General features: G+C 45.6%; 1 protein-coding gene across 2 annotated transcripts; it reads right to left on the bottom strand.

The window, feature by feature from the left end:
* Positions 1-219: 219 nt before the first annotated feature.
* On the bottom strand, positions 220-23,531 carry LOC309561873 (small ribosomal subunit protein uS17). 2 transcript variants are annotated; one of them, XM_082265938.1, is made up of 5 exons: positions 23,409-23,531; positions 15,221-15,352; positions 13,337-13,412; positions 9,171-9,300; positions 220-398 (listed from the first exon to the last, which is right to left on the bottom strand). In XM_082265938.1, exons 1-5 carry the CDS (start codon positions 23,421-23,423, stop codon positions 275-277), a joined length of 477 nt encoding a protein of 158 aa, XP_082122064.1. In that variant the 5' UTR covers positions 23,424-23,531; the 3' UTR covers positions 220-274. The 2 variants fall into 2 exon arrangements, with proteins under 2 accessions (XP_082122064.1, XP_082122063.1); XM_082265937.1 differs by lacking the exon at positions 220-398 and adding an exon at positions 1,757-1,926.
* Between the last annotated feature and the right edge of the window lie 253 nt (positions 23,532-23,784).

The following is a 23,784-nucleotide window of genomic DNA, read 5'->3' as shown; positions in this document are numbered from 1 at the left end:
TTTCTATACTGAGACTATTGTTCCAGCTCACTATGCTTGTATATGTATGGCGACTATCTTGGATTTAAAAAAAAAAAAAAAAAAACGTGATGGTATCAAACCTCCATCTATATGACTTCCCTTCCAAAGAACTCTTAAGAACTAAAGATAAAAGCAGCACAATGTCAAGTTGTATATAGGGGAGGGGGGGGAGGAAAAAAAAACACAAAATCAAAGACCACCACACAGTGAGGTTTTTACAAATTTTATTTGACCTGAAACATCCGCTTTACAATTAAAACTTCTGGAATTGTTTCTTGGTTCCAGCAGCTTTTGTTACTTTCAGGACATTGAATCGGACAGTTTTGCTGAGAGGACGGCACTCTCCAACGGTGACAATATCCCCAATCGAAACATCCCTGTGATAAAAAAAAAAAAAAAATGTAAGATGCACAGAATTATAGTGGTAACAATCCATATATATTATATGTATGGGTGGTTCCTGCGCTATCTGAGGATATATATTTTTCCCTTCTTACTGCTGCACCACAGTACTGGTACCAGGAACCAGTTGATACAATGTATACAGTTTAGGTGGGTGATGCGCTTCAGAAGTGAATATAAAGAAAAAATATAATAAATGTAGAAACTGGCGTGGTAAAAAGTGTTCTAGTGATAAAAAGTGTTGGTGTTAATTAATAAAAGGTGATCCAATACTTCATTTATATCTCATATATATATATCAATACAAGTAAACTATTCAGTTGTCTTCAATACAATAAAGTGCTGGGTGTTTATACTTTCCTAAAAAGTATCAAATAAATAAACCGTAGACAAGATAAAAATGAAAATACTTCAAAAAGAGATACAAAGTGCTGTGTGCTCATTTGCTTAGATCAAGAAATAAATAAATAAAGTGCTGTGTTTATAGTGTCCATATATATAAAGATCCAAAATCAGATGTCATTCCCTTCGATATCATTAAATAAAACAAGGTGCTCTCATGCAAAGTATGGGTGTTGTGACTTTTTGCCTCCACCAGGTGTCACATCTAGGTGCTCTATCTTCTCACCTCAATAAGGTGTATATTGCGCCTGTATACAAGATTAGCCTCCGAATATCATATGGGCTTTACTAATTCCGTTATCTTCCTCCACTTCCAAGTGTTTCCTGTCCTGTCCTGTTTAGTATTTAGGGGTGCATACACTTTCCATCCATATCGTGGCCTCGGGCTCAGTAAAAACATAGGGCAATCATGGTGCAGTATGTCAAATAAGATATTTTATTAAAAAACGTAGTTGCACTTACAATTTGTAGATCATTTGAATGCGGGTAAAATCTCAATGCAGCGTGGGGAGCGTTATCGCTCCGATCTCTAACGTCACTTCCGGTAGTCTGGCGGCTCCCCCTACGCGTTAATCCTGATATTTCTCCAGCTACCTTGTCCGTATCAATTTTATTTTCCTGATAGTTTTGGATCTTTTGTAGATACTGAAATGTCTTAACACTTGTGTCATGGTGCCTTGAGGATGGTTATTGCTCTCTTTTCTATACTGAGACTATTGTTCCAGCTCACTATGCTTGTATATGTATGGCGACTATCTTGGATTTAAAAAAAAAAAAAAAAAAAAAAACGTGATGGTATCAAACCTCCATCTATATGACTTCCCTTCCAAAGAACTCTTAAGAACTAAAGATAAAAGCAGCACAATGTCAAGTTGTATATAGGGGAGGGGGGGGAGGAAAAAAAAACACAAAATCAAAGACCACCACACAGTGAGGTTTTTACAAATTTTATTTGACCTGAAACATCCGCTTTACAATTAAAACTTCTGGAATTGTTTCTTGGTTCCAGCAGCTTTTGTTACTTTCAGGACATTGAATCGGACAGTTTTGCTGAGAGGACGGCACTCTCCAACGGTGACAATATCCCCAATCGAAACATCCCTGTGATAAAAAAAAAAAAAAATGTAAGATGCACAGAATTATAGTGGTAACAATCCATATATAAACCTAGCTAAAAAACCAAGCTTATTTCAGTGGAAAATTTCCAAGACACCCAAGATAAAGCAGACATCCTCTGATTCGTGGGCAGTAATGCTAAATCCTATTTAGCATCAAATGTGTGCGATACCAGACTCCAGATCAATATTCTGTCATGTTTAGGAAGCATCTTTCATTACAAGCTTTTAACTTGCATATTTTTCTTTGACAAACTACAGCACTGAAGGGCTTAAAGTGAAGCTCTACCCAAAATGGGAAGCTCCCCTTATTTGCATCTCCCCTCCACATTTGGCAACTTTTGTTGAGTGGCTACCTGGATTTGACTGCGGCGATCAAGAGTATTTTTAGCCCCTCCCCCTTCCGGTCCCAGAAGACAGCAGAACCATTCAGAAAGCGCAGCAGGGCTTTCGCTTTTACAGAGAAAACCTTCAGGCTTCACAGCCAGTTTCCTGCACCCAAAGCCGAATCGGCTCAGGGTGCCAACGCCATTCAAGACGGCCAAAGACTCAGCACTGTTGGATTGCAGATGGGCATATGCAGCTTGTGTTCGGCTTTAAGCCTTTTGCGTTTTATGAAGTATGGAATTTTTGGATGGGGCCAACAGAAGGTTAAATACTTAAGAGGAACTATTACAAACATAACTAGTTTCTAATTTTACTTTAAAAAAAAAAAAACTGTATATGTAACTAGAGCTGCACGATTAATCGTATGAAAATCGCGATCTCGATTCACCCCCCCCTGACTATCTAAACCTGACATATGCTCGATTCTTTCTCCCAGTAACTATAAACAAAATGATTACATTGTATCTTTTCCTTCCCTCTGCCAGGGAGAAAGGAAGTTTAACCTCTTAAAGACTAGACCTTTTTCTGACACTTGTTGCTTGCAAGTTAAAATCATTTTTTTTTTGCTAGAAAAGTACTTGGAAGCCCCAAACATTTTATATATTTTTTTAGCAGAGACCCTACAGAATAAAATGGCGATTGTTGTAATATTTTATGTCACACTATTTGCGCAGCAGTCTTTCAAACGCAATTAATAGACTTTAATGAATAAAAAAAAAACCGTAACAGTAAAGTTATCCCAATTTTTTTTTTGTTACACAGAGAATCGTTCTCTTTATTCCAAGCTAAAAAATCGTGATTCTCATTTTGGCCAGAATCGTGCAGCTCTATATGTAACTGTGTATATGGACACAGAAGGATCCACTGATACTGGGACTTCTAGTCATTATCCAGAAAGTAATCAGAACATGCATATCAAATCTGAAAACTAATAAAAGTTACCTTTAAGAAAAAAAAAAAAAGTCTGAAAACTCAATACCCTCACCCCAGGTCAGTGACTGGATAACCTATATAGGTTCACATTTAAAAAATTTTATTCAGCAATAACCAGATTGCGCTTGCACAACAGTTCTAGGGTCTCTCACACACACGTGATCCGAGTGGCTCTACAGCCACTCACTTTGACAGGCGGCGGAAGGGGGTCCCCTGCCTTTCTCCTGTCCCATAGGGGAGCTCCTGCAACTGATTGCATCTATTAACTTGGAAGAGTGGAAACGCTCTCCTGTGACATAACGGGAAGCGATGAGGATTTGTCATTTCCGGTTTACAAGCAGTTTGATCAGATGCTGTGGAGGCCAGGAGAGATATGGGCGTCTAAGACCTCAGATCTCACTATAAAAAGAGGACCTGTTATGACCTATGCCATCACAAAAATGTTATTCTTCCCTTGTGAAAAAAAAAAAAAACGATCCCTCTGTGCTCATGCACAAATACAAACATGCACGTAGGCCCCACACACATTTGTAAAAGGCGATATCATACATGTGAGGTACCACCACAAACCAAGAAATATAATAATTCTAACGCCAAACCTGCAACTCTAAACTGGTAACCTGTAAAGGCTTTTAAAGTATCGCCTATGGAGAATTTATTGTACCATAGTTTGCAGCCATTTCATGGGTGTGTAGAATTTAATTTAAAACATGACATACTTGGTATCTATTTGGCAGGACATCTTTTACTAAAAGAAATGTGGCATTTTATTCACCAAAATTGGTGTATTTTACTAACCAAGAGCCGAGACCTGGCTCTTGATGGTACTCAAGGGCATGCCACTCGGAGGAAAGCCAAGATCCGAGTCACAAAAAGGAGCAAGGGTGAACCCTGAGGGATTCACACCACGCAATGTACGTCTTCCAATTACGATGGGAAATCTTCCTAGAAGTAGATTTTTAGATTTTCTAGCTTTTAATCACCGACTCAGACAAACCTCTATCCTTCAGCACCTGGCTTTTAACAGCCAAGCTGTCAACCAGTGACTAAAGGATGGAAGATTAGCCCTTGGGACAGCAAATCTTCCCTGAGTACAAGTTTCCACAGGGCATCGGCAACCAGCCATACCAGATCGGCGTACCAAGACCGGCAAGGCCAGTCTGGAGCCACTAAGATGACTAGAATCCTTTTTGCCTCGAGCCTGCACAGGAGTCTCAGCAGAAGCTTGAGAGGAGAAAAGGCGTAAAATCTGACGATGCTGACTCCAATGAGCCACTAATGTCTGTGGCGTCAGCCACAGGATTCCAAGACCGTGCCACAAACCTCTGCACATTCTGGTTGAGGAGAGAGGCCAACAGATCCACTTCGGGAGTACCCCACCGGAGACCACGGATGAAACCCCTCTGGATGAAGTGACCATTCCCCCTGGTCCAAGGCTTGTCGACTGAGGTAATCCACCTGCCAATTTTCCACCTCTGGAAGGTGTACAGCAGAGGGCTGGAACAATTTGTTCTGCCCACCTGAGAATGCCAGCTGCTTCCCGAGCTGCCAGGACACTTCTTGCGCCCCCTTGGTGATGTGACATAGGTTGCGGCCTTGGCATTGTCTGATTGAATACGTACCAGACACCAAGGACGAATCATCCAATGATGTAAACAGTCTGATCGCTCGGAGTTCCAGTACATCAGTAGCCTGGACTCTTGCTCAGACCCCCTGAGCACAATCTGTGCTAAGGACACCTCCCCGTCTGGACAGGCTGCCATCCATAGTGAAAGTACAAGGAAAGAAATGATTTTCCCTGACGTGCAGGAGAATAAAGCCGCCAAACCAGGGATCTCCTCGTACTCTGGCTCAACAGGATCAGATTGTCTAGAGACTGAGGATCCTTGTTCCATTTCACCAGAATCTGCTTTTCCAGGAGATCTTGTGTGTAACTGTGCAAACGTAACCGCCTCGAAGGTAGACACCATCAGGCCAAGCACCTGCATGCAAGTCAAAAAAGATGACCATCTGCTGGACAGCAGATGCCAAATTGCCTCCTACAATTTCTGAAGCTTTTCCAGAGGAAGAAATACTCCGGCTGAGGCTGAGTCCAGCGTCAGACCCAGCTAGTCCAGGCTTGTGGACAGAACCAGAGCAGATTTCTGAAGATTCAGAAAACAATCGAACAACCCTCAAGAATTCGCAGAGTAATATCCAAGTTGGCCAACAGAGCAGTCGATACCGGGGGTCAATACCTTTGTGAAAACACGAGGAGCGGAGGCAAGACCAAAGGGTAACACCACAAACTGATAGTGCTCCTCGCCCACGGAAAAGCAGAGGAAGCGCTGGTGGGCAGCACATAGGATGTGAAGGTAGGCATCCTTGGATGTCGATGGAGGTGAGGTAATACTCACAACCGTGTGAATGGATTCCATTAGGAACGTATGTACCTGTACAAAGCAGTTTAGCACCTTGAGGCCCAGAATTGGACACCTTGCGTTCCTTCCAGGGAAGTGTAAACAGTTTTGAGTAAAAACCTTGACAATGTTCGATGTCGGAACAATCACCCCTTGTAGTAACAAGTCTTGCACTGCCCCATAGAGATCCCCTAAGCAATCTGGGGACAAGTGCAAGTCGGAAGGGAAAAACCTTTCCAGAGGATATGATCGAAACTCGATCTTGTAGTTAGAGCAAATTACTTTGTGGACCCACTTGTCCCAGATCCATGGACCTCCCTTATTCAGAAACCAAGCCCGGATCAAGACCTCTTAAAACCATCGGTAGAGACCCTGAAGGGCTTGTCTTGAGACCAGAGGGCCGAAAAGGCAGTTTGAGCTGAAAAGAAAGGCCCTCGTCTGCAACAGGATTCCCTACCCTTGGAAGCCTGTGGAAGAAGAGTACTCTTTCCCCGTGAGGCCTTTGATGAGGTCATCCAAAGAAGCTCCAAACAGGCAATCCCCCCACAAACCGATGATCAGAAAAGGCCTTCTTAGAAGCTTGATAATACGACACAGGACCATCACTAAGACAGAATCTAAAAATCAAGGGAGCAGCATCACAAACTGTAGCCCTTGGACAAACTGATCCGCCAGCTCCACAAAGGCAGGGGGGAGCAGTTCCCCCTTCAGGTCCCAGCATAGTTTTGTACACTCAGACCGGTATTTACTATTGCCCTGGTGTTGCAACCTATGACGAAGTACACAATGAACATGTGGCGGGTCAAGGTCTCCAACCTCGGACCCATCAGTCGGGTCTGAAGACCGGAGACTCTCCAACTGGGACGACCGTGGCTTTATTCAACCCAGAAACCGAGGCGTCACTACAGGAGGAAAAGTCCATTTAAGGAGGGAATCCTCATAGGGGGTACCACATTCCAAAACACTTATGGATTGCAAAGGTGCCTTTCAGGCACCCCCACTGTTTGGGACAATATTGTCAAAGGCGACAGGAAAGAGGAACACCTTTGCCGCTTTTGAGGATGTGTGGGTGCCAAAGGTGACCCGCGCCTCCGATGTTGCGTTAGACATATCCTCCATCTTTATGGTTTCCCGCAGTGATAAAATCAGTGCATTCACTAGCAACTTTTCATGTGCGGCTAGAGGAGCAGAGGAATCATCCTCAATATCTGAGCACGCAGGTAACACTGCAAGGGACACCCCACTGCACTGTCCCTGCCAAAACAGCCCTAACCAGTTGAGGCATGGAGGCCACTAGACCTCTGAATGTATGCTATGGTTATCTAGCACCAAGCTGTCAGTAGCAGATCATTTAACTCCTGTCCCCCATGGATTAGACATTGTTTTTCCAGTAAATCCCACAGATGTTCAGCTGGATTAAGATCTGGGTGCCAAGTAAAATACTGAAACATTCAAACCTAACCATTCTTGAACCATTTTTGTAGTGTAGCAGGGTGCATTATTCTGCTGAAAGGCCACTGCCATCAGGGAACACCGTTTCCATGAAGGGGTCAATGTTTAGGTAGGTGGTATGTGTCAAAGTAACATCCATATGAAATGGCAGGACTGAAGTTTTCGCAGAAAAACATTGCCCAAAGCATCACACTGCCTCCTCTGGCTTGCCTTCTTCCCATACTGCATCCTGGTGCCATCTCTTCCCCAGGTAACACACACACACACGATGTAAAAGAAAATGCGATCAGACAAAGCCACCTTCTTTCATTATGCCATGATCAAGGTTCTGATGCTCACGTGCCCATTGTAGGCGCATTTGGCTGTGGACAACGGGTCAGCATGGGCACCAGACCGGTATGCATCTACACAGTCACATTATACTGCAATAGCCATTTCTGCTTTCATCACATCAATTTCAGGGACATGTTCACTTGCTGCCAAAAATATATTCCACCCGCTTTCAGATGCCATTGTAACAAGATAATGTTATTCACTTTGTCAGCGGTCATTAAATTATGGCTGATGTATAGGACAATTTAAAGCAGATACTGCCAACATTTTTAATTACAGTACTAGGTCCCTCCTTTGGGTTGAAGGTTTAACCAAATGAACTAGGATGAGATTACATACAATGGTCAGCTTTTAATCACTTCCCTACCAGGCACTTCACTCCCTTCCCAGTCCAATTTTCAGCTTTCAGCAAAGTCGCAATTTGAAGGACAATAGTGTGGTCATGCAACGTGGTACCCCAAAAAAAATAATATTTTTTTTGAGACCGATAGGAGCTTTTTGGTGATATTTAATCACCACTGGGTTTTTCTTTTTGCTAATCCACAAAAAAAAAAAAAAAAAAAAAAGTAGTTTGTTAAAAAAAGATGTAAATAAGCAAGTTTTTTTTCCTTCACTGATGTGTGATGAGGGGGCACTGGCGGATGGCCACAGCACTGCACACCAGGACCACTGATGAACAGTGCTCTGATGGTCAGTGCAGATGTCCCCACTGAGGAATGCCGCTTACCGGCTGACAGCGCGTGAGGAGTGTAATGCTGATAACTGATATTTCCTGTTTACACTGATCAGCTGTGATTGGGCACAGCTGATCACATGGTAAAGAGCTGTGTGCAAGAGGCACAGGAGCACCACCGATCGCCACGTGCCAAAATTAGGACATCCTAACGTCATCCCAGAACAAGAGTGCGCCCGCCCGTCATTTCACTATATAGCAGGCTGGAAGCAGTTCCAGCTCAACTCCATTTTGCCCTACAGCAAAGTTGGTTAGACAAATCACCAGATGAAAGTAAGAAGGGGGAAGCTAGAAAAAAAAAAAAATGCAGCCAGCACCATCTAAGAAACTGTAAACTGCAATATAATACATTTGTAAATTAGTTTAAAATCGCTTTAAAAAAAGTGCACAACAATGTGCCATGGACAATTACAGGCATGAGGTTCTGAAACACACTGGCAAGGTCTTACAAAAAATATTTAGGAAACTATGAAAATCCCTTGTTTAGCCGGTACATAAATATTTTTTAACTGAGATTTAATCGCTGCATGTATTGTTCAGATTGCTTCATTTTACAGTGCTGTAAATCCCCCCCCCCCCCCCGCCTCCCCCCCAAAAAATGGAACTTACTCATGGGTGAGCTCTTAACCAAGCTGGTACAGCTCTGACTGCAGTGTTAAAGTAAAAAGGGTCAGTACCCAACATAAGGCCTGGATAGGAAAATTGTCTAAACACAATTTATAACATTCTTGCAGGCAAGACATTTCCAGGGAGACAATTCCACCTACGGTGCATATTCTACAGATGGAAATCTAAACCATAGCAGGATCTAGAAGTGTTGATCTATAAACATGGAAAAACGATTCTACCATGCAGTTCATTCACTAATGGAAAAATAAAATCGACCAGTGTATTTTCCAAACAAACATAACTGCCCAGGTTTGGGGCATGTTTACTGAAATCATAAGTTTAAGCCTGGTGATTGTTCCCAGCAGTATAAATCTTCTTGCTCACCTGAAGCAGGGGGACAGATGCACAGACATGTTCTTGTGACGTTTTTCAAAACGGTTGTACTTGCGGATGTAGTGCAAGTAGTCCCGGCGGATAACAATGGTGCGCTGCATCTTCATCTTTGTGACCACACCTGAAAGATAAAATTGATTTGAGTAAACTGTTAACACTTTTGTAAATTAAATGTACAGGCTGGAAAAAGACAAATCCATTTGAATGACATTTTAATCAGGTTTGAAAAAGTAAATGCTTTTGCAGGAAAATCGGCACAGATTTCTACAATATTTACATTTTCAATATTATTGGTACTACAATATAGAAATGTGTAAATTACCAATGTTTTAACCACTTCAATATCGGAACTTTCACCCCCTTCCTGCCCAGGCCAATTCAGCTTTTAGCGCTGTTGCATTTTGAATAACAATTGTGCGGTCATGTAACATTTTTTTCCCCACAAATAGAGCTTTATTTTGGTTGTATTTGATCACTGCAAGGTTTTATTCTTTTTTTGCTAAATATATAAAAAAAAAAAGACCGAAAAGTTTGGAAAAAAAAAGTTTACGTTATACAAGTATAGACAATTTTTTTTCTGCACTGAAAGGCACTGATGGGTAATAATGGGCACTGATAGATGGCACTAGCGGGCAGCACTGAAGGGGGGCACTGATTGCCATGTTGGTCATCCCTGGGGTCATGGGTGGGCACCCCCCCCGAAGAGTCTGCACTGGTAATCAATGCTCTGATTACCAGTGCAGACCCCCCTTCAGGAGAGCCTGTCAGTCAGGAACTGAGGAAAGCCAATCAACGGCACTTCCTATTTACTATGTGACCAGCTGTGATTGGACACAGCTGGTCACATGTTAAAGAGCCTACATCAGTAGGCTCTTTACCAAGATCAGAGATGCGGTGTGTCAGAGTGACACGCTGCATCACCGGGTGCGCACAGAGCACATTATCCTGCTGCCGTCATATGACGTCCGGTCAGGATAATGCAACCACCTTCCCGCTGTCCTTTGCCTATAGGGCGGGCAGGAAGTGGTAAAAAGTTTTGATATACCTAAAAATCTATTTTCTGAAGACCAGTACAAGACCTATAAAATTTACCAAGGGTTATAGGCAGCCAACTTCAAGTTATTGGGAAAAAGCAAAGCTGTTGGGATATCCCCCTACAGAACCCCTCCAACTAGACCCAATTTTGAAGCAAGCAATAGGAAGTTAAGAGGGGTGGGTTATTTGTCCTATACGGCACTCTAAGAAATGGATTTCACTCAAAATCAAGAATTCCATTTTCTTTGTTGCACAGTACACAGGATCTCGTCTTTACCATGGGACATCCAAAGCAGTCTGGAAGGGTGGGCAACACAGCAAACATCCCAATTAGCATTAGAGGAAGCCTGAACATCAATCTGGCAAAACAAGACTGTGTTAAGACGGTTGATACTTTGCAAATCTGAACACAATGCTGAAAAGTCAATGAAGCACTGGTAAAGTGCTTAGAACAAGGAAGGAACCATTTAGACCACAGGCTTGAGGTTCTCTCTACTATTCCACCTAGCAGTGATAGCACAAGCAGCAGGGAGCCACCAAAAGGGAACCTTGACTGCTTAACAGAGGGCCACTCTACGCACTGAATCGATAGGCCACATTGCAAGCTTAGCTAAAGAAACACCCCTAAAAAGAACAAAATAACCATGTTAGGGTACTATGGAGATACAAGGGAAGAGATGTTTGCAGCAACCTGCATAGAAGCCTAAACTAGGGAATGAGGGGCCAACAATCTATGAATCAGAAACTTGCCATTTGATAGTACCAAAACCCAGATGCTGATCAGGACCAAACATGAGGAAGTAGAGATGTGCCCCATATGGAGCACCACTTCCTAGAATGAAATTTCGTAGGCTCACAACAAGCAAAGTAGGCCTTACAGGCAATGGCAAACTTTCTGGAAAAGGGGTTTCCTAGCTTTCATGAGGGTGGGATGAACAAATTCCATAGTCCCTGGAACAGAAGGTTCGGGTATGATCTGGGAGGGCCCAACGCTTTGTGTATGTCTGAGTACCACCTTCTCTTGGACCAATTCAATGCATTGAGAATCACAAGAAAATCCTCCATCTTGATCCTGCTGAGCAGATGAGATAGAAATCTAGTGGAATGAAAGGTGTAGATCAGGTTAAGTGGGGCCATGGATCTTTAGCAAGAGATCTCAGGCAAACCACAACAGGAATCCCTTGAGCACAAAGCAGAACCAAGACAGGGCAAACACTTTGGTGAAAACGGGGGGGAACACCATTTTAAAGGCAACTGGTAATGCTGATAATTCAAAATGCAGGTAGTGCTCATGGGGAGGAAAGAATGTGCATCCCAAATGTCTATTGAAGCATAGAGGGAGACAATGACTGATTTGCCAGTTTCCATGCAGGTCTTATGGACCCATACGAACAATTTAAGAGTCATTAGATACAGAATCGACTGAACTACTCTGGTAAGGGAACTAAAGAATTGAGGTAGCTTTAAAAACCATCTCATTCTATGCAATAATATAACCCTAACAGGAGCTGCTGACGGCAGCAAAAAAACATTTACCTGCCTTTGTGGCAAGGTTGAAAACTTGAATTGGGAAGAAGAGTACAAAAAATAAGTTTGTAGCCCCTGAAAATAACACTCTGGACACAGGTGTCCAAAGCGTCTTGGGACCAGGAGACATCCCATACACTGACAAGTGGGGGTGCGCATTACTGGAAAAAGGGCTTGAAACCAGCCCTAAATGTGAGGGCCACAGCTTCCTACAATGTATGATCTTGGCTTAAAAATGGAAGTAAACCCTCCTATCGTTTTCAGCCAAGGAAGCTGCCTTCTTGGCCTCTGTTTAATCTTCAACTGCTATGATACTGCACATGTGATCAGTTATGACAGCAGCCATTGGATGGTTTAAGTTTGGTTGAGAGCACAAGCAAATGGGACAGTTACATTTCCAGCATGCTGGGAATGTAATGTTTTTTTTGAAACTATCAATGTGTTTACTTCAACGTTAACATTTTAGAGGAATGAAAGGAAGACTTATTCTCAGGGAGACTAGTCTTACCCTCTGGGATCTCCTTGAGGTACTCATAAGGTTGGGGCCCAAACAGGCATTTTCAAAGGGTAGCCATTTAAGGAGTTTATTGCACGTGAGCTCAGCTGCCCAGCATTTAAACCAAATGATCTTCAATATATAGGAGTGAAAATTCTCTGGGAGCGAGTTCTCAAGGGATATCCCAAAACTTCTTTTTGCCAGTTTCCAATCACCTGAAGGTAGCTATATTTACCCCATATAGGGTAAAGACTAAAGATATTGTGTTCCATACTGTACAGATACAGCTGGCCATAGATTGATCAAAACTTTGCTGATTCAGCAGTGACCAGCCGGATTTCAATTAATTGCATGTAGGATTATTCAGCAGCTGTAGTTGCCGATCAGTGTATTCCGAAAGGCATGAGAATACAAGGTCCTGATGGGTTGGCAAATTGTGTGGATGGAGGAATGAAGAAAAAAGAACCAAATTATGGTCAGCTTACAACTATCTTCAGCACCTGAGCAGAAGGGTGAGAACCGGTCAGGTTCTCATTCGTATGTGTGGGGAGGTTTACCTCTTTATATGTCCTGGTGACCACTATAACCAGGAGAGAAAGCACAAGACGAAAAATCCAAAAATTTCACAGCTTTGACTGAAACAGGAATTGAGGCAAACCTCTAAGGGCGGTACCTTTTCAACAACTTCCCACTAAATTTCAAGATTTCCAAGCATTTCCGGTTTGGTTTCCAGGACAAAGGATGAGAAATCAAAATAAAACACAGAACCCAACAACCCATTTTATGGCAGGTTAAATAAAACAAGCCAACGTTGGAAAGATTTCCATAAAATGTGTATACAATCTGTGCAAATGCAATACTGGCCTTTTAAATTTTTCTTCAACATGTGCCACAAACAATTTGGTTTAAGCCGTCAGCACTGTTGTATTCTTTACCTTTAAGTTAAATGTAAAAATGCAAGCCAAGCACTACTTGTGTAGTAACTACAGTCCCAAAGATATTTGCCGAGTCTACTGTATATTTGCTATACAAGGTAATTTATCTGTATATTTTAAGAGCCATCACCCTCTCAATAGCTAGTAACTTTGCTTTAACTCACCTGAAAGAATGCGACCACGAATAGACACATTCCCAGTGAATGGGCATTTCTTGTCAATGTATGTGCCGTCGATTGCCTAAAAGAAAAAGATAACCCTGTCAACAAATCCCAAGTTATTATATAGTTCGCAACATTAGACAGAATGAGAAAAAAAAAAAAAAAAAAACGAAGTACCTTCTAACTGACATACTAAGTGAACGTCAATACTGCAAACTGCCCCAAATTTGCCACTTGAATACAGCAAAGTTTCTGAAACTGTTCCAGGTGCTTGTGAATTATTTGCATTAAACTGGGTCTAATGAAATTTGTCTTTTCAACACAACCTGTTTTTCTGTAAGCAAACAAAATTCCTGAACACAGGGTGCCTGGACCCACTCAACTAAACACTGCTGCCAGGACAGAAATGTTGGGGGGTCTAAATTGTGTGCAGTTAGGATCAGTTCACTCTGCCCCAACTGGATAGTCGTGCAACTTTGCCACACGACTTCATTAACAGAAGTCAAAGTAGTAATGAAGTCCCCCAAAGTAGTGCAAGAACCCTTTCCCAAGGCATTGCGACTTGAGTTGGACCAGTTAGAACAGTTCATTGCAGTTAATGGGATGCGACTTTAAACTCATGTCGTGGCAGTGGGAATTGAGACTAATGCCCTGTACACACGTACCGATCATCGGCAGAACGATCGGCCATCTTTTGTCCAGGGCTGTCGTGTCTGTTGAAAACTGCAAAAGACTGCACATGAATTTTGTCGGCCAACAGCAGCCGACTGCAGAAGTGATGTCATGTGATGGTTAAACTTTCCGTGTGTTTTGTCTTTTCTGAGCATGCCCAGTCTTGCAAATCTGCTGTCTGTTGGCCGAATTCTGTTTTGACTGGCGAACAATCGGGCGTTCTGGTGTTGGCCTACAAAAATTTTAAAGTATGCACATCAGATTCTTTTCGGCCGAAAGTGCGCTGTCGGCTGTCAGAAGCATCATACTAACAAGCCTACAATCGGCCGACAATCGGTACGTGTGTACGGGCCTTAAGTGCCCCTGAATGTCTTCAGTGAGCCAGTAATTTACTACGTTTTATATGGTCATTTATTAAAGTCCAAGTCCACCTTTGTGATCACGTTTTATATTTACACCCATATTTAGGGTGCAACACTCACATTCCTCAGTACCCTCAACTGAATTGTAGGGTGGTCCATTTCCTCCAGTACAATATCAGTAGGTCCATTCCACTGCATGGACCTGGGGGGCTAGAGAAAGGTCTGCAAGAGCCAGTGCACTGCACTTGTGAGCCACTGATCTTCGCTGAGTTCTGCAGACTTCAATGCAAAAAGATAATGCACATATTTTAGTGCTCAATCTGGGTGGATTTATCGTTTGTGAAAGGTCGACTTAACGTGAACTAGCGCTTTAATAGCATATGCTAGACCCACTTTTTAAGGTTTTCTTGCCATGACCAATGAAAATTTCACTCACCTTCTGTTCAGCTTATGCCAGGTCACTGCTGTTGAGAAAAACTTGGATCTCTATGGAGGTGCATTTTGCACCAGTTTCTTATAACACATGAGCTTCTAGTGGATTATCTATACAAATTTATAAATAGTGCAATCTGCAAAGGGGAAACAGTAAGTTCAGCCTGCAGAAATGCTTAAGATGTGGAGATGCAGTTAGGAGTACTAGAAAGGGGGATTGAAACCGCCATCTTGCTTGGTGGTACACTAGAAATAAAACAAATACAGCCAACATGTTTCAGGGGAACCACCACCCTTCCTCAGGGCTGAATGTCAGTGTGACCTAAATGCAGTGGGCACGGCCGGCTTTCTGCCCACCAAGACATTGCAGTAAGCTAAACAGCAATTAGAAAAAAATGACATCTTTCATAAACAGCATTACCTCTCTGGGGGTCTTGAAACCCAAACCAACATTTCTGTAGTATCGTGGGAGCTTCTCTTTGCTGGTCTCCCCAAGAAGCACTCGCTTCTTGTTCTGGAAGATAGTTGGCTGCTTCTGATAAGCCCTCTCTGTCTGTAGGAGCAAAACAAACATGTTAGTATGCAAAGTTTATCTGCAGTATAAAACAGCTATTAGAAATGTTTTATTGCTCATTTTTGCCAGTTAAATGACCCAAATGTTCCACTGCATACACAGGGCAACAACATCAAACTCAGTCAGTCTGATTACAAGGTGACAGGAGCAACCCATACTGCATACACATTGAACGAAAATTGGTCGTCTGGGGACGGACGATAAAAATTTGGCGTTCGTCCATCCATTTTTTTTTTGTTGAAAATGTCGGCATTGGCTGCAAAAAGTTGTGTACACACTAGCTGAAAATTGTATGATTTTACCTCGGACGGGAATTTTCAGCAGATTTTCTACTAGTGTTTACCCCACTTAACTGATGCTTCGGTATAAACTGTATATACAAAGGAGCTATATATACACACAGTAATCATCGCTGTGTTCCTGCACCAGGACAGGGACTTCACCCTCTAAATGAAAACACTGCTCAGCCATTTACAGGAAGCGTTGCATTGTTAATGAGTACAAGGCCACCGCCTCTGAATGGCCGGAGTGAAGATTATATCTGATCTCCTCTACACTTTAGCCACAGGAAAACTTGTATTGATAAAAATACAAAGCTTCCTGTGAACGGCAGAGCAAGTGCTCCATGCAAATTTTGTTCCAGGCAGATTACATAACGCTGCCGAACACATTGCTGTATAGCAGAGCTTGACAAACCCCAGGCGCCAGGTCACATTGGCAACTAGAATTATCGGGGCCTGGCGCCTGGGTTACACTGCGGCAGGTCTTGACAGACATCCCAAGTCTCCTGCGAGGTGCGGGAGTCTCCAGCATGCGGACTTCGGCTCCCTGACACCCGCAAGTGCCTGGTCATGGTGATTGGAGCGTTCCTTTTATCTCTCAGAAGTAAAAGTATGCACGGGTCAAATGCCAGGCAACATCAGCCGGTTCATTAAAAACTGGCTTCCATTGGACCTGTGTATGGCAGCCAGTCCGACAGAAGGTGACCATTCAGCATGCCTGAAAAAAAAAAAAAAACTGGCTTCTAGATTTCAAGCAAATTTGTCAAGCCCTGCTGTATAATGTGTAGGTGGCTGTTCATACATTACTGACAGCTGCCACGATTAGCAAAGAAAAGTGGTTTGGTCCAGCGTGGTCCGAACAGACTATTTAAAAAGTCATAGTATTCCTAGAGTTCGAATTTAAGGTAGGTTTAGTTTTTAATATGTGGTGGTTTCATTTGTATCCATCATACAACTCGCCCCCCCCCCCCCCATCCCCAGTTTCCTTTTGGCGATCCTGCCAGTAACAACTAAACTGAAAGGATCTTTGGAGGAGCAGTGTTGTCATCTTAGACAGCTCTCCTGAATTGGACTAAAAAGACCCACCACCCAAAATCATTCTTAAATTGGAGGGGTGATTTTATAGTTCACAGAAGACTGCTGCGAAAGCTGATAACATGGTTTGAAATTCCAATTCTTTGTACAGGAATTTACAAGGTTGCTGGAATTCTGACAGGATAGAGCCCCGATTCCCATTAGTGCAATGTCAGACATTGCATGGGATTTCAAGCACACTGCTCTAAAAATCACATGCGATTCAAATTCAGCCATACAGATTGTATGGCTGAATTCACACCAATGTGAACCAATTGATGTCCAAACTGACAGTTCACACTACAATATGTGAACTGATCTGGGGGTGTCGTTAACTCTGTATTGACACCCCCAGCGATTCACATGGCAGTGTGAACTGTCTGCAATTTGAATGCGATGCAGGATCCCACAGTGGAATCGCAGGGTTCCCGCATCGCATGTACGTGAACAGGCACTAACAGGTATTTTTGGGTACTTGCTGTAAATGTCTATATCCTAAAAAAGAAAAAAAAAAAAAAAAAACAGCCACATCTATGGACGGGTAAAATGCAATATTACATTTTCGGTCTGGGGATTGGTGCCCATTCAGACTGGCGCAACACGACTTACTGGGGCGACCTGTTAGGTCGCAGTGCGCACCGCGACCTCGACGTGACTAGCAGGGACTTCATATCATTGAAGTCAATGCAAGTCGCCTCCAGGTCACCCCAAAGTAGTACAGGACCCTTTTTCTAAGTAGGAGCGACTTGTGTCGCTCCTATTAGAACAGGTCCTGTACTACTCAATGGCGAGCGACCGCGACTTGTCAGGCGACAAAGTCGCCTGACAAGTCGCGCTAGTGTGAATGGACCCTTAGAGGAAGGAAATGCAATATTACATTTTCGGTCTGGGATTAGAGGAAGGAAATGCAATCTTCCTCTGCCAATCTCCTCCTTAAAATGACAGAATCCATACATTTCAACCAAGAACATGTTCCTAAATGGAAAGTGCTAGCTGGTTCAACCCCACCATCAGCTTGGGCACACAAAAGCAACTTCTCAAAGTAAAAGGCCAGACTCGAATGGTAATCACACAACAGGGACTTCTTTATCATGCTGTGAAAACTCTGGCCTTTTACTGAGTTTGAGAAGTTAGGTGGAACCATGGCCAGCCACATGTTCCCTATAATGTGATCTGGGCTAACAAAATACTGTAAAAATCACTGACTACCAAGAACTAGGAACATATTTCCAAAATCCAACATTTTCTCAACAGCAGCCCCAAACAAACAAGGGACCCATCTAATAAAACTAGAGCGGCAAGAAAGAAGGTTCCATATATGACAAGTGACACGGCAGAGAGGATTCTCCAATAGGGGCAAGACACTAAAGTGGATCAGTGATCCTTTACAGAGGACAGCAGCCCAGACTGCAACACTCCTGTACAGGAATAGGGGGGATCAGCACAGGGATCGGTGTTCCTATAGAGATACACTGATGTCTGTGCTCGTTATGTATCTCTATAGGAACACCGATCCCTCTGCTGATCCCCTCTTCCTGTACAGGAGTGTTGCAGTCTGTCCTCTGTACAGATACACTGATATCTGTGCTTGTTATGTATCTATACAGAGGACAGCATGACAGACTGCAACACTCCTGTACAGGAAGAGGGGATCAGCAGAGGGATCAGTGTTCCTATAGAGATACATGACATGAGCACAGATATCAGTGTATCTATACAGAGGACAGCAGCACAGACATGACAGACTGCAACACTCCTGTACAGGAAGAGGGGGGATCAGTGATGATATACAAGCAGAGAACAGTACACAGATGCCAAACTCCTTTACAGAAAAGATAAATCAGCAGAGGACAGCAGTATAGTAATGGCGGAGGGATCAGAGTTAGAGGCAGAAGACGACAGCAGAGACAGAAAATGGATCAATGTTCCTATAGAGGCAGATTGCAACAGTCAACAAATGGCAGGGGGTGTCACACATTCCAATACAGGGAAGAGGGGATTTGCAGAGTTCAGCAGCACAGACAGGACAGGGAACAGTGTTCCTATCCAGGCAGAGGACAGTAGAACACCAATGCTTCTATATAGAGGAAAGTAGGACAGACATGACAGACTGCTACAGTCCTTACAGGAAGAGGGGATCAGCAGAGGGATTGGTGTTTCTAGGGCAGCAGAGCACATACCAGTGTGTCTCTACTCCGGTCCTCAGGGCACACTAACAGGCCAGATTTTAAGTATTACTTTGTGGAGAGCCAAACTAAAATACTGCAATCACTGAGCAGAAAAAGATATCACCTGGGATGTATTTCAGTTTTCTTACAAACCTGGCCTGTTAGAGTGCCCTGAGGACCGGAGTTTTAGAACCTCTGACATATAGCAGTGCTTCTATACAGGAAACAGCAGATAATAGTACATAGATGTCACTCCTGTACAGGAAGAGAAGGGCACAGACTGCAGAGATCTATTCACCTACAGGGAGAACTGCAAACACATGGCAGACTCCTGTTCAGGAAGAGGGGACCAGCAGAGGACAGTGGCACAGACTGATCAATCCATGATCCATTAGAGAACAATACACACATGGCAGAGGTGGACAGGAATGGCAGAGACAGACTTCTACAATGTCCTCTCTGTGGTACAAGTGATCTGTGTATCTTAGTATGCTGTTTTTTTGTACATCAGTATGTCAGGAGAAAATGGCAGCAAGAGATGGGTGCTTCCATACACATAGCGGTCAGTACTCCTAGATAGATACAGGGGGGGGGGGGGACCAGTGCTCCCATACACAGACATGGCAGAGGGGGGGATCAGTGCTCCCATACACAGACATGGCAGAGGGGGGGATCAGTGCTCCCATACACAGACATGGCAGAGGGGGGGGATCAGTGCTCCCATACACAGACATGGCAGAGGGGGGGATCAGTGCTCCCATACACAGACATGGCAGAGGGGGGGGATCAGTGCTCCCATACACAGACATGGCAGAGGGGGGGGATCAGTGCTCCCATACACAGACAGAGGGGGGGATCAGTGCTCCCATACACAGACAGAGGGGGGGATCAGTGCTCCCATACACAGACATAGAGGGGGATCAGTGCTCCCATACACAGACATAGAGGGGGATCAGTGCTCCCATACACAGACAGAGGGGGGGATCAGTGCTCCCATACACAGACATAGAGGGGGATCAGTGCTCCCATACACAGACAGAGGGGGGATCAGTGCTCCCATACACAGACAGAGGGGGGATCAGTGCTCCCATACACAGACAGAGGGGGGATCAGTGCTCCCATACACAGACAGAGGGGGGGATCAGTGCTCCCATACACAGACATAGAGGGGGATCAGTGCTCCCATACACAGACATAGAGGGGGATCAGTGCTCCCATACACAGACATAGAGGGGGATCAGTGCTCCCATACACAGACATAGAGGGGGATCAGTGCTCCCATACACAGACAGAGGGGGGATCAGTGCTCCCATACACAGACAGAGGGGGGATCAGTGCTCCCATACACAGACATAGAGGGGGATCAGTGCTCCCATACACAGACATAGAGGGGGATCAGTGCTCCCATACACAGACATAGAGGGGGATCAGTGCTCCCATACACAGACAGAGGGGGGGATCAGTGCTCCCATACACAGACATAGAGGGGGATCAGTGCTCCCATACACAGACAGAGGGGGGATCAGTGCTCCCATACACAGACAGAGGGGGGATCAGTGCTCCCATACACAGACAGAGGGGGGATCAGTGCTCCCATACACAGACAGAGGGGGGATCAGTGCTCCCATACACAGACAGAGGGGGGATCAGTGCTCCCATACACAGACAGAGGGGGGATCAGTGCTCCCATACACAGACAGAGGGGGGATCAGTGCTCCCATACACAGACAGAGGGGGGATCAGTGCTCCCATACACAGACAGAGGGGGGATCAGTGCTCCCATACACAGACAGAGGGGGGATCAGTGCTCCCATACACAGACAGAGGGGGGATCAGTGCTCCCATACACAGACAGAGGGGGGATCAGTGCTCCCATACACAGACAGAGGGGGGATCAGTGCTCCCATACACAGACAGAGGGGGGATCAGTGCTCCCATACACAGACAGAGGGGGGATCAGTGCTCCCATACACAGACAGAGGGGGGATCAGTGCTCCCATACACAGACAGAGGGGGGATCAGTGCTCCCATACACAGACAGAGGGGGGATCAGTGCTCCCATACACAGACAGAGGGGGGATCAGTGCTCCCATACACAGACAGAGGGGGGATCAGTGCTCCCATACACAGACAGAGGGGGGATCAGTGCTCCCATACACAGACAGAGGGGGGATCAGTGCTCCCATACACAGACAGAGGGGGGATCAGTGCTCCCATACACAGACAGAGGGGGGATCAGTGCTCCCATACACAGACAGAGGGGGGATCAGTGCTCCCATACACAGACAGAGGGGGATCAGTGCTCCCATACACAGACAGAGGGGGGATCAGTGCTCCCATACACAGACAGAGGGGGGATCAGTGCTCCCATACACAGACAGAGGGGGGATCAGTGCTCCCATACACAGACAGAGGGGGGATCAGTGCTCCCATACACAGACAGAGGGGGGATCAGTGCTCCCATACACAGACAGAGGGGGGATCAGTGCTCCCATACACAGACAGAGGGGGGATCAGTGCTCCCATACACAGACAGAGGGGGGATCAGTGCTCCCATACACAGACAGAGGGGGGATCAGTGCTCCCATACACAGACATAGAGGGGGGATCAGTGCTCCCATACACAGACATAGAGGGGGGATCAGTGCTCCCATACACAGACATAGAGGGGGGATCAGTGCTCCCATACACAGACATAGAGGGGGGATCAGTGCTCCCATACACAGACATAGAGGGGGGATCAGTGCTCCCATACACAGACATAGAGGGGGGATCAGTGCTCCCATACACAGACATAGAGGGGGGATCAGTGCTCCCATACACAGACATAGAGGGGGGATCAGTGCTCCCATACACAGACATAGAGGGGGGATCAGTGCTCCCATACACAGACATAGAGGGGGGATCAGTGCTCCCATACACAGACATAGAGGGGGGATCAGTGCTCCCATACACAGACATAGAGGGGGGATCAGTGCTCCCATACACAGACATAGAGGGGGGATCAGTGCTCCCATACACAGACATAGAGGGGGGATCAGTGCTCCCATACACAGACATAGAGGGGGGATCAGTGCTCCCATACACAGACATAGAGGGGGGATCAGTGCTCCCATACACAGACATAGAGGGGGGATCAGTGCTCCCATACACAGACATAGAGGGGGGATCAGTGCTCCCATACACAGACATAGAGGGGGGATCAGTGCTCCCATACACAGACATAGAGGGGGGATCAGTGCTCCCATACACAGACATAGAGGGGGGATCAGTGCTCCCATACACAGACATAGAGGGGGGATCAGTGCTCCCATACACAGACATAGAGGGGGGATCAGTGCTCCCATACACAGACATAGAGGGGGGATCAGTGCTCCCATACACAGACATAGAGGGGGGATCAGTGCTCCCATACACAGACATAGAGGGGGGATCAGTGCTCCCATACACAGACATAGAGGGGGGATCAGTGCTCCCATACACAGACATAGAGGGGGGATCAGTGCTCCCATACACAGACATAGAGGGGGGATCAGTGCTCCCATACACAGACATAGAGGGGGGATCAGTGCTCCCATACACAGACATAGAGGGGGGATCAGTGCTCCCATACACAGACATAGAGGGGGGATCAGTGCTCTTATACACAGACATAGAGGGGGGATCAGTGCTCCCATACACAGACATAGAGGGGGGATCAGTGCTCCCATACACAGACATAGAGGGGGGATCAGTGCTCCCATACACAGACATGGCATCAGTGCTCCCATACACAGACATGGCAGAGGGGGGGATCAGTGCTCCCATACACAGACAGAGGGGGATCAGTGCTCCCATACACAGACAGAGGGGGATCAGTGCTCCCATACACAGACAGAGGGGGGATCAGTGCTCCCATACACAGACATAGAGGGGGGATCAGTGCTCCCATAAACAGACATGGCAGAGGGGGATCAGTGCTCCCATACACAGACATGGCAGAGGGGGGGGGGGGGTCAGTGCTCCCATACACAGACATGGCAGAGGGGGGGGGGGGGTCAGTGCTCCCATACACAGACATGGCAGAGGGGGGGGTCAGTGCTCCCATACACAGACATGGCAGAGGGGGGATCAGTGCTCCCATACACAGACATGGCAGGGGGGTGAAGATCAGTGCTCCCATACACAGACATGGAGGGGGGATCAGTGCTCCCATACACAGACATGGAGGGGGGATCAGTGCTCCCATACACAGACATTGCAGAGGGGTGAAGATCAGTGCTTCAGGACAGCGGTGGAGGTGATCAGTGGACGGTATGAGCAGAGCCCGGAGCGGGGAGAGCCCAGCACATCCTCCAGGCCTCATCTCCGGCCTCCACGTGTCCGCCCTCTCCCCCCTCACACAGCAATCACACTGGGCCGGTACAGAGCCCGGAACTCTCCCCCAGCACCCCGTGTAACGTCTCCTCCGCTCCGGGTCTCTTAGTCCCTCTGACAGCGCTCTTCCATTCGCCTCACGGCCAGAGCTCTCACCTGGATATCCGCCATCTTGGCCTGTCGGGTGAAAAAGAGACAGTAGCGCGGCCACGGGGTTTCCTAAGGAAGAACGGGGGGCGGATGTGACGTCCCAGACTCAGCTTTCAGGCCCAGAAACCATCACGCCCAGTGGGCGTGTCGTTAGTATACAAATGTCTCCACGTGATTTTCCTACGTGAGAGCGCCCCGCCCAACTTGTAGTGAGAAGGCTCCTCCCCTCGTACAGCGGGAGAGCGGGTAAGCGTATTCCAGTCAAAGAACTGAGCATGTCACATGTCCAAGAATAACCAATGACAACGCGGCACAGCGCGTACATGTTGAGAAGGTTGTGTAGAGAGGATGAGAGGAAATGTGAGGAGAGAGGAGATGATTA

This window comes from Pelophylax lessonae, assembly GCF_965119305.1.
Source record: "Pelophylax lessonae genome assembly, chromosome: 8".
Lineage (NCBI taxonomy): Eukaryota > Metazoa > Chordata > Amphibia > Anura > Ranidae > Pelophylax > Pelophylax lessonae.
The sequence above is the reverse complement of the archived record's forward strand: the minus strand, read 5'-3'. Positions and strand labels throughout refer to the sequence as shown.